General features: G+C 54.5%; 2 protein-coding genes across 2 annotated transcripts; both read left to right on the forward strand.

Moving 5' to 3' along the window:
* The first annotated feature begins 5988 nt into the window (after positions 1 to 5988).
* On the forward strand, positions 5989 to 6729 carry LOC120850591. Its single transcript, XM_042288409.1, has one exon. The coding sequence runs from the start codon at positions 5989 to 5991 to the stop codon at positions 6727 to 6729; it is 741 nt and encodes a 246-aa protein (XP_042144343.1).
* Positions 6730 to 8813: 2084 nt separating this feature from the next.
* LOC121834680 (uncharacterized protein K02A2.6-like) lies at positions 8814 to 10025 on the forward strand. The gene has a single exon (XM_042288408.1). It carries the CDS (start codon positions 8814 to 8816, stop codon positions 10023 to 10025), a length of 1212 nt encoding a protein of 403 aa, XP_042144342.1.
* Positions 10026 to 15415: the final 5390 nt, after the last annotated feature.

The raw sequence follows: 15415 nt of genomic DNA on the forward strand, positions 1-15415 counted from the left end.
GGGTGCTATGTTGCGCTTTTGGACTCCCAGGCAGGGCCGTAACCAGGGGGGGGGTTAGGGGGTTCTGACCCCCCCCCCCCCCCCCCGAAATTTTTTTCTGGGTACGGCCCTGGTCGGTGCACTTGCAGCCAGCCGATTTTATTCTCCACCTCTGCGCACGCGCAGTGGCACCGGTCGGCTACCGTGTACCAAACCGGGACCGGTTCTTCGGTTTGCTATAACTCTCCATTATATGCCACCGATGCACATGATTCATAGGCGAAAATAAGACAAAATGGCCGCCGTTGTCCCCGAAACCCCCCCCCCCCCCCCCCCCCCGAAATTTTTTTCTGGGTACGGCCCTGCTCCCAGGAGACTAGGGAGAAGGAAGTCACGTCAACGACACAGCAAACGCAGATTGGATGTTGACAGAAGAAAACGAAATCAACACCCAATCTGCGTTTGCTGTGTCGTTGACGTCACTTCCTTCTCCCTAGTCTCCCGGGAGTCCAAAAAGCGCAACATAGCTCCCCAGGGCTCCTGGACGGCTGCCTGTGGCATCGGCCCCTGGCCAGGACGCCTGTAGGGCGAAATGGCCGAATCACTTCAAGAGAGCATGGACCAGGACCCTGGGGACAAGTCAGTCCGAGATCACGAGCCCCCAGGAGAAGGGTCTGGAAGCTTCCAGGACTGCTCCACCGTTCACCAGGACGAGGGAAACAATCCCCCATGGACCGAGATTTTAAGGCGGAGGGACAAGAGGAGATCAGCACGAAATTTTTAAAAACTCGATAACGTTCCCGAAGCTTCGGCGCGCGAGAGCGTGAGGAGCAACATGGTGGCAGACACTGGTAAAGGCGGGAAAAACCGGATATCCCCGTCGGCTTCCCCAAAGAGCCCGGCAAAAAATGGCGGCTTCCAGACCAAACGAAAGCCGGTGGCCGAAAGACTTCCACGACTTCCCAGGGATCACTACAAGGTAGTTATTAGGCCCTTCGATGGGCTCACACTCGCCGAAAAAGCCCCCCAAGAGATGATGAACGCACTATAGCCACAGCGTGCGGCCTGAAGGAGCAGGAGGGGGAAGATTCGACACTCCGAATCCGCAAAGACCAGAACCTAATGATCTTCAGTACACCCAACGTTGGTACGGCGGAAAGAATGGCCCGAGTGAAACACCTCAGTTTGAACGGGCAGTACTATGACATTGGAGCCTACATCGCCGCTCCGGACGACTCCTGCAGGGGAGTCATAACCAGGATCGGATTCGGGTTCAGCACCGAATATCTCACCGAGAAAATCAGACCGATGGGACCCGAAGGCCCCAGAGTTCTCAACGCACGCATGATGGGCAAGTCTGATGCGGCGCTCATCCCATCCCAAGGAATCAGGGTTCCACGCTTCGTACGCTTCGGAATGGTGGAATGCCGGTGCAAACCCTACTTTCCCAAAGAACAGGTTTACGATGTCTGCCTTGGGCTAGGGCACAGAAGAGACGTATGCCTCTACCCCGAGCAGGACAAGTGCTCTACATGCGGCCTCCTCAACGGAGATATGGAGGAGCACGAATGCTCACCCTACTGCATACACTGCGAGGGACAACATCCGTTCAACGATCCCAAATGCCCGGCGAGAAAGCGTGAACCGTATAACAAGGGCCGGCTCCAGGACCAGCAGAGGGCAGAACAGCAACAGAGACGGAGGCAGTTCAAGGGAACCAAGGAACAGCAGAGCCAAAACAATACCAACGCTAGACAGCCGCTACAGCCGCTACAGCAATGGCAGCGGCAACTTTTACCGCCAACGATGACCTCGCAATTCCACTGGCCGGCGCTGGAAAGTAGAGGGGTCGCTACAACAAACCCCTACGCTCTTTTGGCCAACGCGGGTCCTGAGAGCTACGCAGCGGCCCTCACACAGGCGCCGGGATGGAACCCGGGGAACCAGCATTTCTACCACGGACCAAGGATGGGAATACCTGTACCGAGCGAGTACGGACCGGCACCGGGGACATCGGGAAAAAAGAAAAACCCAGAACGAAAACCAAACGGGCGGCACAAGATCCGCAGGACCAGGGAGAAGTCCACGGCCCCACAGCAACAGGCAGTCCAGACCGAGGAGAGCAGGTGAGCCGAGCGGGACAGTCTCCCCAATCCTCTATCACCACACCCCATCCCACACACACCACCCAAACAAACACCCAATTGCTCCCGAGATCGACAACAACAGGGGAATTAAGCCCCAAACCACCTCCGGCCAAAAGAGCCCTAATCGAACAACAGAGCAACAAAACCCAAAACAAACCAGACTTTGTAACGCGTGAGGAGTTCTACAGAGAGGTACGATAGCTCTCCACGCAGAATTACAAACAGCTAAATTCGAACTAATGCAAGCATTCTATTTGGTTCTCAAAGAGACGGGTCTAATCAACGAGCTAACGACCTCCTCTCTTGGCGAAACTGGGAACCCGATAATCTTGCAAGTTGTCGCGGCCCAAACACCCATCCCGAATGTGACCGAGGCCATACAACCAAACCCGAGCGTAGCTTGCTGCTCCCATGATGGAAACGGGGGGAGGCAGTAGTGACGGCCACATGCATATTGTCACGAATGACAAGTGATGAGGCGGTGAATAACTGAGTAAACTGAACTTTTAATGGGGCGAACGTGTGCCCAAAAACAAAGGGAAAACGAAAGATAACAACAGAGCGTCGCGGGCGTCGAAGGCGGCGAAGCAGCAGAATCGAACGCTGAGGCGAAAACTGACTCGACAAGGTCGCGGGCGGCCTCTTATCTAGAGTGAGTCACTATCTCGAAGATTCGGCGGAGAAGGTTCGAGCGTAGCGCGCTCGGGGCGAGAATGAACAAGCACTTTCTAGACCAACAAAAGCAGGATAAACGATAGTTATGTCCGCAGCAAGAATAAACGAGAATCCAAGACAAAAAGTCAGCAGAATCGCGAGCTGCAGTTCACAGTTCACCCGTCGACGAGAGTGGAAAGTTCTATCGTTCGTAATACGGCTTCAGCCGGACGACGTGCACCACCTCGGGTCGCGGCTGACGTCTTGCAGATGGGCGCGTTCCGTCCGGAAGGACTTCGTAGTTAAGATCGCCGAGGCGTCGGATGATCTTGTAGGGTCCGAAATAGCGTTTCAGAAGCTTCTCGCTGAGCCCGCGGCGCCGTATTGGTGTCCAAACCAATACCCGGTCTCCGGGTTGAAAGTGGACGTCCCGGCGACGAAGGTTATACCGGCGTGCGTCGACTCGCTGTTGGTCTTGAATCTTGACTCTTGCCAGTTGACGAGCTTCCTCCGCGCGCTGGGAGATCAGTTGAGCGTCGTCGTTGCCATCACCGGTTGGCATGTGAGGCAGCATGGCGTCGAGCGTTGTGGTAACCGTCCGGCCGTGTACCAGTTGGAACGGTGTCATTCCCGTGGTTTCTTGAACCGCTGTGTTGTACGCAAACGTGACGTACGGCAGCACCTCGTCCCATGTCTTGTGCTCTACGTCGACGTACATGGAAATCATGTCGGCGATCGTCTTGTTGAGCCGCTCCGTTAGCCCGTTGGTCTGCGGATGATAAGCGGTTGTTCGTCGATGGCTGGTATGACTGAGCCGAAGAACTTCTTGAGTCAGCTGTGCCATGAAGGATGACCCGCGATCTGTAATCAGTACTTCAGGTGCACCGTGTCGAAGGAGAATGGACTCGACGAAAAATTTGGCGACTTCCACGGCTGTTCCCGATGGCAGGGCTTTCGTCTCGGCGTATCGTGTAAGATAATCGGTCGCGACGATAATCCACCGATTTCCTTGCGTCGATGTTGGGAACGGCCCAAGCAAATCCATTCCGACCTGCTGGAAAGGCCTAGTCGGGGCAGGTATCGGCTGCAGGAGTCCTGCTGGCTTCGTCGGAGGCCTCTTACGTCGTTGGCACTCATGGCACGACCTTGTGTATAGATGGACTGTTTTCGGGAGTCTCGGCCAGTAGTACTTGTCACGAATCCGGGCGAGCGTCCGGCTGTAGCCAAGGTGTCCAGCCGTCGGGTCGTCGTGGCATGCTTGAAAGATTTCTTCTCGCAGGCTGGCCGGAACAACCAGCAGCCAAGTAGGGTTGCTCGTTCCGAAGTTCTTCTTGAAGAGCACGCCTCGCCGCAGAACGAAGCTTGACAAGTCTTGGGCCAAGACTCGCGGAACTGAACTTCCTTGGCCTTCGAGGTGTTCGATCACGGCGCGAAGTTCCGGGTCGTCTCGTTGAAGTGCTCCCATGTCGGCATCTGTTACTGCACCGGGAAAACGGCCGTCGTCGTCGTCGTCGTCAGTGCTTTCGGGAAGAGATTCGACTGGGGCCCTAGACAAACAGTCGGCGTCGTTATGCTTGCGGCCAGACTTATGCACAATGGTCACGTCGAATTCTTGCAGTCGCAGACTCCAGCGAGCGAGGCGTCCGGCCGGGTCCTTGAGGTTGGCGAGCCAACAGAGAGCGTGGTGGTCCGTGACAACGCGAAACGGGATCCCATACAGGTACGGGCGGAACTTGGTTAACGCCCAGATGACAGCGAGACATTCCTTGTCGGTCGTCGAGTAATTTTTCTCTGCCTTGGACAGCGCCCGGCTTGCGTAAGCGATCACCCTCTCTGCTCCGTCTTGTCTTTGGACAAGTACCGCGCCGAGTCCGGCGTTTCTGGCGTCCGTGTGAACTTCCGTTTCCGCTGATGGATCGAAGTGTCCGAGGATAGGGGGCGACTGGAGTCTTTCCCTCAGTTCGTTGAACGCTTGTTCTTGCTCCTCCCCCCACTGGAAGTTCACGTTGTCCTTGGTCAGATGCGTGAGCGGTGCAGAAATCTTGGCAAAATCGCGAACAAAACGCCTGTAGTAAGCGCACAGTCCAAGAAATCTTCTTACGGCTTTCTTGTCTGATGGCTTCGGAAAATCTGCAACAGCAGATGTCTTGGCAGGATCAGGGCTTACACCCTGAGCACTCACGACATGGCCCAGGACTTTGAGCTCGCCGTAAGCGAACCGACATTTTGACGGCTTTAGTGTCAGTCCAGCATTCTGGATAGCCTGTAGCACTGCTCGCAAACGTCTCAGGTGCTCGTCGAAGTCGCTTGCGAATACCACGACGTCGTCGAGATAGACGAGGCAGCTTTGCCATTTCAAGCCGGAAAGAACGGTGTCCATTACGCGCTGGAACGTCGCCGGTGCTGTGCACAGTCCGAACGGCATCACTTTAAATTCGTACAGTCCGTCCGACGTGACGAAGGCAGTCTTCTCACGATCCCGTTCGTCGACCTCGATCTGCCAGTATCCACTCTTCAGGTCCATCGACGAAAAGTATCGGGCATGGCGCAGCCGGTCCAGAGTGTCGTCGATGCGTGGCAGCGGGTAGACGTCCTTTTTCGTTACGGCGTTTAGTCGGCGATAGTCCACGCAGAACCGAAGAGTCCCGTCTTTCTTTTTCACCAGGACTACCGGTGAAGCCCACGGGCTGCTTGAGGGCTGGACAATGTCGTCATCGAGCATTTCTTGGACCTGCTTCTGGATGACTTCTTTCTCTTTCACGGAAACACGGTACGGCGACCGATGAACAGGAAGCGCGTTGTCTTCAGTGACAATTCGATGTTTCGCAACGGTCGTTTGGCGCACCTTTGACGACGTGAAGAAGCACTCATTGAACTCGGCGAGAAGGTCAATGAGTTGTCGTCGTCGTGGGGTAGGCAGGGTTAAGTCGATGTCAAACTGCGAAGGCGTCGTTGTCTTAGGTGGCTACTGTAGTGTCCTTGATTTAGCGAAATCGACTATACGGGTTGGCAACATTGGTGTATCAGAAATGGCGGATCAAACGAACGTGAATTACCACGCTGCAGTCCTCAATCCAAGCAATCCCTAAATACTCCAACACCACAATGGTGTCAGAAGTGCCGTCCGTGGTAACGGAAGACCCCTAGAACCCGTACACCACGAAATCATCGGCGAGCACCGCCACAGCAATCAACGGAACGGGTCAACATGGCACACACGCTGCCCCCGTTTCCGAGCTTCAACGTCCAAGCGACGGATGCCAACAACATCGGCCTCGAGTGGGCCAAGTGGGTGGACAGGTTCGAGAACTTTCTCGTTGCGTATAACATCACGTCAGACGTACGCAAGAAAGCGCTCCTCCTTCATTACGCCGGTGAGGAAGTGCATGATCTCTACCGGTCTCTCCCGGACGACTCGTCATCGGCAACTGTCAGCAGCACCGCGCAAGGCGCAGCGAGAACGTCAACATCTGAGTACGACGCCGCAAGAGCAAAGCTCGACGCTCACTTTGCACCAAGAATCAACCCAACATTCGCCATTTATCGTTTCCGACAAGCACAACAGAACGTCGGTGAGTCACTCGATGCTTTCTATGCGCGGCTCCGGCAGCTGTCTCGTCATTGCAACTTCCCAGACGTTGATCTCGAGATAAAGAATCAGATCATCATCGCGACCACATCCACGCGCCTGCGGAAGTATGCCATACTGCATTCGCTGGACTTGCCAGATATCCTCAAGCAAGGACGCATGTTCGAGGACGTGGAGCACGATGTGTCTGAAATCGAGCGGAGCACCGACAAGCCAGTCCTCGCAGTACGAAAGGATGAGCAGCATCGCGGCAGCAAGCAAAAAAGAAGTTTGAAACCGCCTCAGCGACCAAACTACCAGGCACAACAAGATCAGCCTGTCGACAGATTGTCACAACTGCGGTGGCAAATGGCCACATGACGGCGGACGATCAAACTGTCCTGCATGGGGAAAAACATGCAAAGCCTGCAACAAGATCGGACACTTTGCCAAGGTGTGCCGTTCATCAAACAAGACAGTACAAACTATCAGCCAAACCCGCCAAGACAGCAGTTCAAGCGGTGAAGAACACGTTTTTGTAGCAAAAACATTGCCTCCAGCAAGCACGTCTCCCAAAGCTGTCATCAGAGTCGACAATGTTCCAATCACCTTCGTGATTGACACGGGTGCAACCGTGTCGGTTGTTGGTGAAGATGAGCTCCGGAACTGTCACCTAGATGAGAAACTGGAGAAAACATCCATAAAGGTTTTTCCATACAAGGCAACGTCTCCTCTGCAACTTTTGGGAAAAGTCTCAGTCAGCATGATGTACAAGGAAAGGTGCAGTCAAGAGGACATCTTCGTCACCCCAGGAAGCTGCGCACCACTCCTAAGCTTTGCAGCAGCATCAAATCTTGGTCTTATTCGAATCACATACGAAGTCGAAGACTCCCCAACAGGAAAGTCGATCGTGGAATCATTCCCTAACTTGTTCAAAGGAGTTGGCAAACTCAGAGAGCAGCAAATCCACCTCTTCGCGGATGAAACTGTTCCTCCCATCGCTCAACCGCACCGACGCATTCCATTTGCAGTGCGAGCACTTGTGGAGACAGAACTTGACCGTCTCCTGTCAGAGGACATAATCGAGCCAGCAGTTGGACCCACACCATGGGTGTCTCCAGTGGTTATTGTACCGAAACCACACCACCCCGATGAGATTCGTATGTGCATCGACATGCGCCTTGTGAACACTGCCATTCAACGAGAGCGACATCTGTGTCCAACAGTTGATGACATCATCGTAGCTCTCAACGGAGCAACCATTTTCTCAAACCTTGACCTGAAAAACGGCTATCATCAGCTGGAACTGGACGTGTCTTCGAGACGACTAACAACATTTTCAACGCACACTGGTTTGTTCCGCTACAAACGTCTCAACTTCGGCATCAGCAGTGCAGCAGAAATCTTCCAGAACACAATTCGCCAAGTGCTAAACGGCATCCCAAACGTCCTAAATGTCAGTGATGATATTCTGGTCTTTGGAAAGACGAAAGAAGAGCATGACGCCGCTCTAGATGCAGTCCTACATCGACTTCAGGAATCAGGACTAACGCTCAATGAAAAGAAGTGTCACTTCCACCAGCGAGAGCTGACCTTCTTCGGGCTCATTTTTTCATCAAAGGGTGTTAGCCCAGACCCTAAGAAAATCGAGGCTTTCCTACAAGTAAGAGTACCAGAGTCTCCTCAAGAGGTGAAGAGTCTTTTGGGAATGGTCAACTACTCGGGTCGGTTTCTACGAAACCTTGCTGACCTTACTCAGCCACTGCGTGAACTTGACGCTAAAGAATGCAACCTGGGAGTGGACTGAACGACACCAGAAAGCCTTCGACGAACTGCGGCGCGTCATGTCAGACGCATCTACCCTGTCCTACTTCGATCAAGCCAAGCCGACAGAGCTGGTTGTAGATGCAAGCCCGCACGGACTTGGTGCCATTTTAACACAACGAGATGGTGCACAGGTCGCAGTGATAGCTTATGCAAGCAGAGCATTAACACCCGTCGAAAGCCGCTACTCCCAAATCGAGCGAGAAATGTTGGCAGCAGTATGGGGCATGGAACACTTTCGGCTCTACTTGTGTGGTGCAAACTTTCTTTTATTGACAGACCACAAGCCCCTGGTGAGCATCCTGGGAAACCCAAGGTCGTCACCATCTGCCCGCATAGAGCGCCTTGCTCTCCGCATCCAACAGTATGCATTTGACGTACAACACACTGCTGGAAGCAGCAACCCCTCGGACTACCTTTGAAGACACCCAGTGCCACAACAGGAGACAGGCACTCGCATCGCCAAAGTTCCTGATGAGTATGTCAACTTCATCCAACGCCAGTGCATCCCAAAAGCCTTCTCGGTCGAGGAAGTTGTGGAACAGACTAAGGCAGACCAACAGCTGCAGCTACTGGTGAGAGCCATCCAGCATCCTCTACGTAACGACTGGCTGCTACCAGAACTAAAGCCATTTGCAGCTATGAAGGCAGAACTCACTTTAACACCAGAAGGTCTCATCCTTAGAGGGACACGCCTTGTCCTTCCAACTGGTCTCCAGAAACGTGCAGTGCAACTCGCACACCGAGGTCACCAGGGAATCGTAAAGACGAAACAATTACTACGAGAGAAGGTATGGTTTCCAGGCATGGACAACCTTGTGCACATGCTGGTGAAGAGTTGCCTTCCATGCCAAGCTGCAGTACCCCAAACAACTCAAGAGCCACTTGCGATCACCGAACCTCCCAGCAGTCCCTGGGAAAAAGTATCCCTCGACTTCTGTGGTCCATTTCCCGATGGGAAATATGCAATGGTGGTGATAGATGACTTTTCGCGATACCCTGTGGTACAGGTCCTCAATTCGACAAGCGCACGCAATGTACTGAGCAACCTCCGAGCAGTGTTTGGCCAGTTTGGCATCCCAGAACAAGTGAAAACGGACAACGGGCCACCGTTCCATGGCACAGAGTTTGCTGAGTTTGCCCAAGAGCTGGGATTTCGACACCACAGAGTCACACCGCTATGGCCTCAGGCCAACGGTGAAGTGGAACGATTCATGAGGACATTAAAGAAACAAGTGCACACCAGTGAACTCGAAAACAAGGACTGGAAGGCCGAGCTAGATACCTTCTTGATGTCTTACAGATCTACGAAACAAGGCACAACAACAAAAACGCCTTACGAATTGCTGTTTGGAAGACCAATGAGGAATCTCCTTCCCCTTTATGCAGCCCCAACCCCAAGAACAGTGGACTCAGAAGGACTGAGGTCAAGAGAGCTTGCAAGAAAGGCTTACAACAAGCATCGAGCTGACACACGGAGAGGCGCTCGTCGACATCGCTTCTGGGTGGGTCAGCGAGTCCTGTGTAAACAAGCCCAACACAACAAATTTACGTCGTATTACGATCCGACCCCTTATACCATTACCAGCATTCATGGATCTCAGATCAAAGCATCCCAAGGCAACCGAATGATCACACGGAATGCTAGTTTTTTCAAGGATGCCTCCAGGATCAACCGAGTGCCTTGCAGAGCAGAGACCGACCTAGATGACACTATGCCACCGTCCAGCACGGACAGTTGCATTTCAGCACCAGGGCCATCAGTGCCTGCAAGACGACAGAGCCCCCTTCATCGACGCTACCCCGTCAGAAACCGCAAGCCACCACGGCATCTTGCTGACTTTGCAACATAATCCCTTTTAAATTCTTTGTGAAGAAGAGTGAACTATTGCAAAATGAAAGAACTCATCTCAGCAAGTGTTCAGCTGAACATCGACAGCACATCATTTAGTTAATTTTGTTTTGTTACTTTGCAACATTTTATTTGATGTATTAGATTCTCAATTTCATCTTCTCACAAGGAGGGTAGCTGTAGTGTCCTTGATTTAGCGAAATCGACTATACGGGTTGGCAACATTGGTGTATCAGAAATGGCGGATTAAACGAACGTGAATTACCACGCTGCAGTCCTCAATCCAAGCAATCCCTAAATACTCCAACACCACAGCTACGAAGAGAGGTCTTCTGATATTCCGGCGATTGCGGCTGCCTCCAGGAGTTCCTCGGCGTGACCCACGGCGGTGCCTCTCGTAAGGTGCTGCGCCTCCTGTCGGAAGTTCGTTACGGGTGCGACAGTGCGTCCGTCTTGGAGCTCCGTGACGCCTCTTGCGATGCCGATCCTTCTTCCTAGAAGGAACTGGAGGCTTCCTTCGAGCAAAACCTCGCCGCAGAAAGTCTCATCGATCCCGACGGGTACGAAAACGTTTGACCGCGGCGGTAGGTTCACGTGGTTTGCGAGGACTCGTACCGCGGATGACGTCACTTTGGGGTCCTCCTGTGGTGGAGCAGGTTTTCGAAGCGTCAGCCGGTTTGCTCCGAGGTTGATGACGGTGCCATACTCGCAGAGAAAGTCCATTCCGAGGATAACGTCCCTCGAACAGTCTTGCAGAACGATGAACTTGACAGGGCACGTCTCACCGTGGATCTCGACGCGAGCAGTGCATCTCCCGACCGGTGTGATGAGGTGCCCTCCGGCGGTTCGTATCTGAGGTCCATCCCACGGCGTCGTGACTTTTCGAAGGCGGCGGGAGAGCCTCCCACTCAAGACTGAGTAGTCTGCTCCGGTGTCCACGAGCGCTGATGTGTCGTGGCCGTCGATGGCGACGTTTAGGTTATTGGACACCGTTGCAGGGCCGTGGTTTCGATCTCTGGTAGCGTTCGAGTGGGGGCCCTCCGACGTTCGTGGAGGATCTTGGCGTCGGTCGTCTTCGGCAACTCCACCTCCAGGGGTTGCCGCGCCTAGTTTCCCCGGCGAGGAGCGAGGGGCTTTCCCGTCGGGGTCGGTGCATCGGCGAAGGTGGACGTCGTGGCGACGGCGATCGGAACTCTCGGCGGAACGCAGGCTCGGGGGACTGAGGTCGTCGCAGGTACTCGTCGATCTCCCGAGGCCGTTCACCATAACGGGGGCGCGGGTCGTTCGGGTGGAACCCGCGAAGCCCAAGTCGTCGGTATGGGCATCGGCGATAGGTGTGGTCTGCTTCCCCGCAATGGAAGCACAGAGGGCGTCGGTCGGGCGTTCGCCACACGTCGGTTTTCCGGAGTGCGCGAGGCTCCGGGCGGGCGTACTGCACCAGGTCGTCGTGGCGTCTGTCGTGTTGCGGCGCAGGAGACTGACGTCGGGGCGGCGCGACAAAGGTGCGAGGAGGAGGCGGTGGCCGTCGAGCCACTGCGGCGTAAGTCAACGTGGGCTCCTCGGGGGCTGCCACGACGACGGGAGCCTCTGGCTGGAAGGTTCTCTGGACTTCTTCCCGCACAACCTCGGCGATGGAGAGTGAGGCCGGGCGTACTGCAGCGGGAAGGAGCTTCTTGAGTTCCTCCTGGACGACTTCACGGATAATTTCACGGATGCCGGGGAGGGTGGTGCCAAGGTCGGATCCGGATGTCGCCAGAGTGGTTACGCCGGGGTGTCGCTGAAGTGTCTGGCGCGTGCTTGTAGGGCCCGTTCCATATTCGTCGCCTCCGTGACGAACCTGCCGACGGTTGTCGGGGGATTACGAATGAGGCCGCCGAATATCTCACTTTTCACACCCCTCATCAAGTGATGCAGCTTCTTCTCCTCGGTAGCCTGAGGATCGGCGCGGGCGCTCAGGCGGAGAACATCCTCAACGAAGCTGGCGACGCTCTCATGTAGGTCTTGGGTTCTTGTTCGCAGGAGATCTTCGGCCCTCTCACGTCGGTGTTGGCAGGCAAAAGTCTTCTTCAATTCTTTCTTGCGCACCTCCCACGACGTCAAAGAAGCCTCGTGGTTTTCCAACCAGTGCCTCGCAGTTCCTTCCATCGAAAAGTAAAGGTTCTGCAAGCAGTGCTCGGCTGACCACCCGTTATGGCGGGCCACCCGTTCATAGTGTTGCAGCCAGTCCTCGATGTCCTCGTGTGCGTCTCCGTGGAACGGCGTCGGAGTTTTGGGTGCGACGGGCAGGTATACGACGGCAGGAGCGGCCGGGGCCTGCGCCTGTTTGGCCATCGTCGTCTTCTTCGGCTTGGGCTTGTCCAGTAGCAAACCGTATTCAGGATCCACAGGATGTTGATCGCACAGGATGTTGATCGCACAGGATGTGCGATCAACTCCAGGGCACGCTAGGTACGAAAAAGACATGGAGCATACTCCGCAACATCTTGGATCCGACAAAGGCCAAAACGGAGACTAATAAGGCTCTAGCTAAGCTTCTCCACACACTAAGTGGACAGAAAAGAAGTCGTCTCTGGGAACTTTGACTGAACGATACATCGCGGCAGGGCCCAGACCAAACTATCACCAGTACCCGGAATGCGAAGACGAGAAAGACGAACATCCCTTAGACGCAGACATCACGGAGCAAGAAGTTCGTAATGCGCTACTACACGTTAGCCGTAGCACAGCCCCCGGAAAGGACGGAATCACGTATAGGATCTTAAAAAACCTAGACGACGACTCGATTTCGGCCTTAACAAAATACTTTAATCGCATCTGGAGCATAGGCGAGCTTCCTCGGGCTTGGAAAAGAGCGGACATTACGCTGATACCCAAGCCAGGCAAGCCGCTCTCGCTCCAGTACTTGCGACCCATATCACTCACATCGTGCATAGGCAAATTGATGGACCACGTAGTGCTCCGGAGTCTTCAACCGCACTTGGAATCGACGAGCTTCTTTGCAAACTCGATGTTCGGATTCAGACCCAATCTTTCCACGCAAGACGTTTTTTTGCAACTGAAAAAGAATGTCCTCGATCACCCGAGCAGAGCCCAAACTCGAGCCGTACTCGCACTAGACTTAAAGGGAGCGTTCGACAACGTGTCTCACGACGCGATACTAGAAGGTCTCGCCCGGTCTCGATGCGGAAAACGAACGTACGATTACATGCGTTCGTTCCTCAGCGACCAAGTAAGCCACCTTAGGTATCGGGGACCTGCGCTCCGGCCTCATCCAACTCACGGGAAGAGGTACACCTCAGGGGTCGGTGCTTTCTCCAACACTATTTAACGTAGCAATGGCAGGGTTACCGGCCCTGCTAAATGCTATTCCGGGCATCAGGCACGCGTTGTACGCGGATGACATCACGGTCTGGGCCGACAGAGGCTCGGACGGCGAAATTCAGGACGCGTTACAGGCGGCGGCTGAAACTATTCAGGCGTACGCTAAAAAACTCTGGCTCTCATACGCGGCAGACAAATCCGAACTTCTCCTCATCCGGGGGCCAACCAGAAATAAGATGCTTCAGGACATTACCGTCGAAATAGATGGCAGAGCCATACCCAAGACGGACAGACTAAGAATTTTGGGGCTATGCCTAGAAAAAGACGCGAAAGCCACATTCACCGTCCAGATGATCCGAAAACAAAGCCAACAGACGGCTAACCTCATCCGAAGAGTCACCAACCGAAGAAGGGGACTCAAGGAAGGAGACTCTATCCGAATTGTACAGGCTCTGATAGTCAGCCGCAGGGCCGTACCCAGAAAAAAATTTCGGGGGGGGGGGGGGGGGGGGGGGGCCATTTTGAAAGTGTCTATTGTCTTATTTTCGCCTATGAATCATGTGCATCGGTGGCATATCATGGAGAGTTACAGCAAACCGAAGAACCGGTCCCGGTTTGGTACCCGGTAGCTGACCGGCGCCACTGCGCGTACGCAGAGGTGGAGATTAAAATCGGCTGGCTGCCAGTGCACCGACCAGGGCCGTACCCAGAAAAACATTTCGGGGGGGGGGGGGGGGGGGGGTCAGAACCCCCTAACCCCCCCCCCCCCCCCCCTGGTTACGGCCCTGGTCAGCCGTATAACTTATCACATTCCCTATTACAACTTGCGTCGGGGGGAGATCGATTCGCTGAACGCTACACTGCGCATCGCGGTGAAGACGGCAATTGGCCTACCTCAACACACTTCAACAGAAAGACTCTTTAAACTAGGACTACATAATACAGTAGAGGAGCTCGTCGAGGCACAAGAGATTGGGCAGAGGACTCGGCTCGGCCGCACGCGGACGGGGCGAGCACTGCTCAGGCGACTGGGGTACGACGGGCACCCAACACGAAAGGAAGAGGAATCGGAGCGGAAACCGGCTCATCCGACGATAGCCGCGAAGATTCGAACAATGCCGATTCCCAGAAACATGCACCCAATAGTTCACGCAGGAAGGAGACTGGCCCGAGTCACGTACCTTCGCAGACGCTATAAAGAAGACCAGGACGTGCTCTATGCGGACGCGGCCTCGTACTCTACTCCCACCTCGGGCAGGTGCATCGCGGTGTGCGGGCCGAACGGTGAGAGGCGAACAGCTGCCTCTTTGCTCGGATCACCGTCCGTCGCAGAAGCGGAAGAGGCGGCAATAGCCTTAGCTATAACTAGCACCCAACACACAAGGAGATACGATCCAAACGAAACGGTTACCATACTCACCGACTCTCAGGCTGCTTGCGGGGCCTGGGCAGGAGGGCTCCTTTCTAAATGGAGTAGAAGAATCCTAGCCCACCTAACCCACGAAGAACTCCCTTTGATTCGCATACTGTGGACACCCGGCCACACTCTTCTTCAGGGTAATGAGAGTGCAAACTCTCTCGCTCGAGGACTGACCTTCCGAGCAGCCCGGCATGAGGAAAAGAGGTGTTGGTCGAGAGCAACTCGACTAGACCCGTCTGCAACCGTCAGCAGTCAGACGACGAAATTGAAGAATGCCTCACACAAAGTCCGCAACTCGAAACCTTTAATCAGGTTACAGAATATTACCGCTCTGGGCGAAGGATATACCCAGCTCCACACAAAGACTTAAACAGACGCGAGGCTACCGAATGGAGGCATATACAAACACAGACTTTACCAAATCTACACCACCTTCGCCTCTTTTCTGGCAGCTATCGAGGCACATGCCCGGGCTGCGATTCCCCGACACCCACACTCTATCACTGTACCTGTGCCTGTCCGACTCCACTCGGAGAAGGGATCCGACCCTTTACCAAATCCTTCCACATCCTCCTGGCAGAAAGCCCTTCTCGGCTCGGGCCTTGAGCAACAGCGAGAGCTGATCGCTCGGGCCAGAAAAATAGCGGTAG

The sequence above is a fragment of the Ixodes scapularis genome, unplaced genomic scaffold (assembly GCF_016920785.2).
Source record: "Ixodes scapularis isolate PalLabHiFi unplaced genomic scaffold, ASM1692078v2 ptg002900l_1__unscaffolded, whole genome shotgun sequence".
Taxonomy (NCBI): Eukaryota; Metazoa; Arthropoda; class Arachnida; order Ixodida; family Ixodidae; genus Ixodes; species Ixodes scapularis.

Coding starts and splice junctions, on each gene's coding strand:
- LOC121834680 (XM_042288408.1), top strand. CDS start 8,814: ATGAAGGCAGAACTCACTTTAACACCAGAAGGTCTCATCCTTAGAGGG.
- LOC120850591 (XM_042288409.1), top strand. CDS start 5,989: ATGGCACACACGCTGCCCCCGTTTCCGAGCTTCAACGTCCAAGCGACG.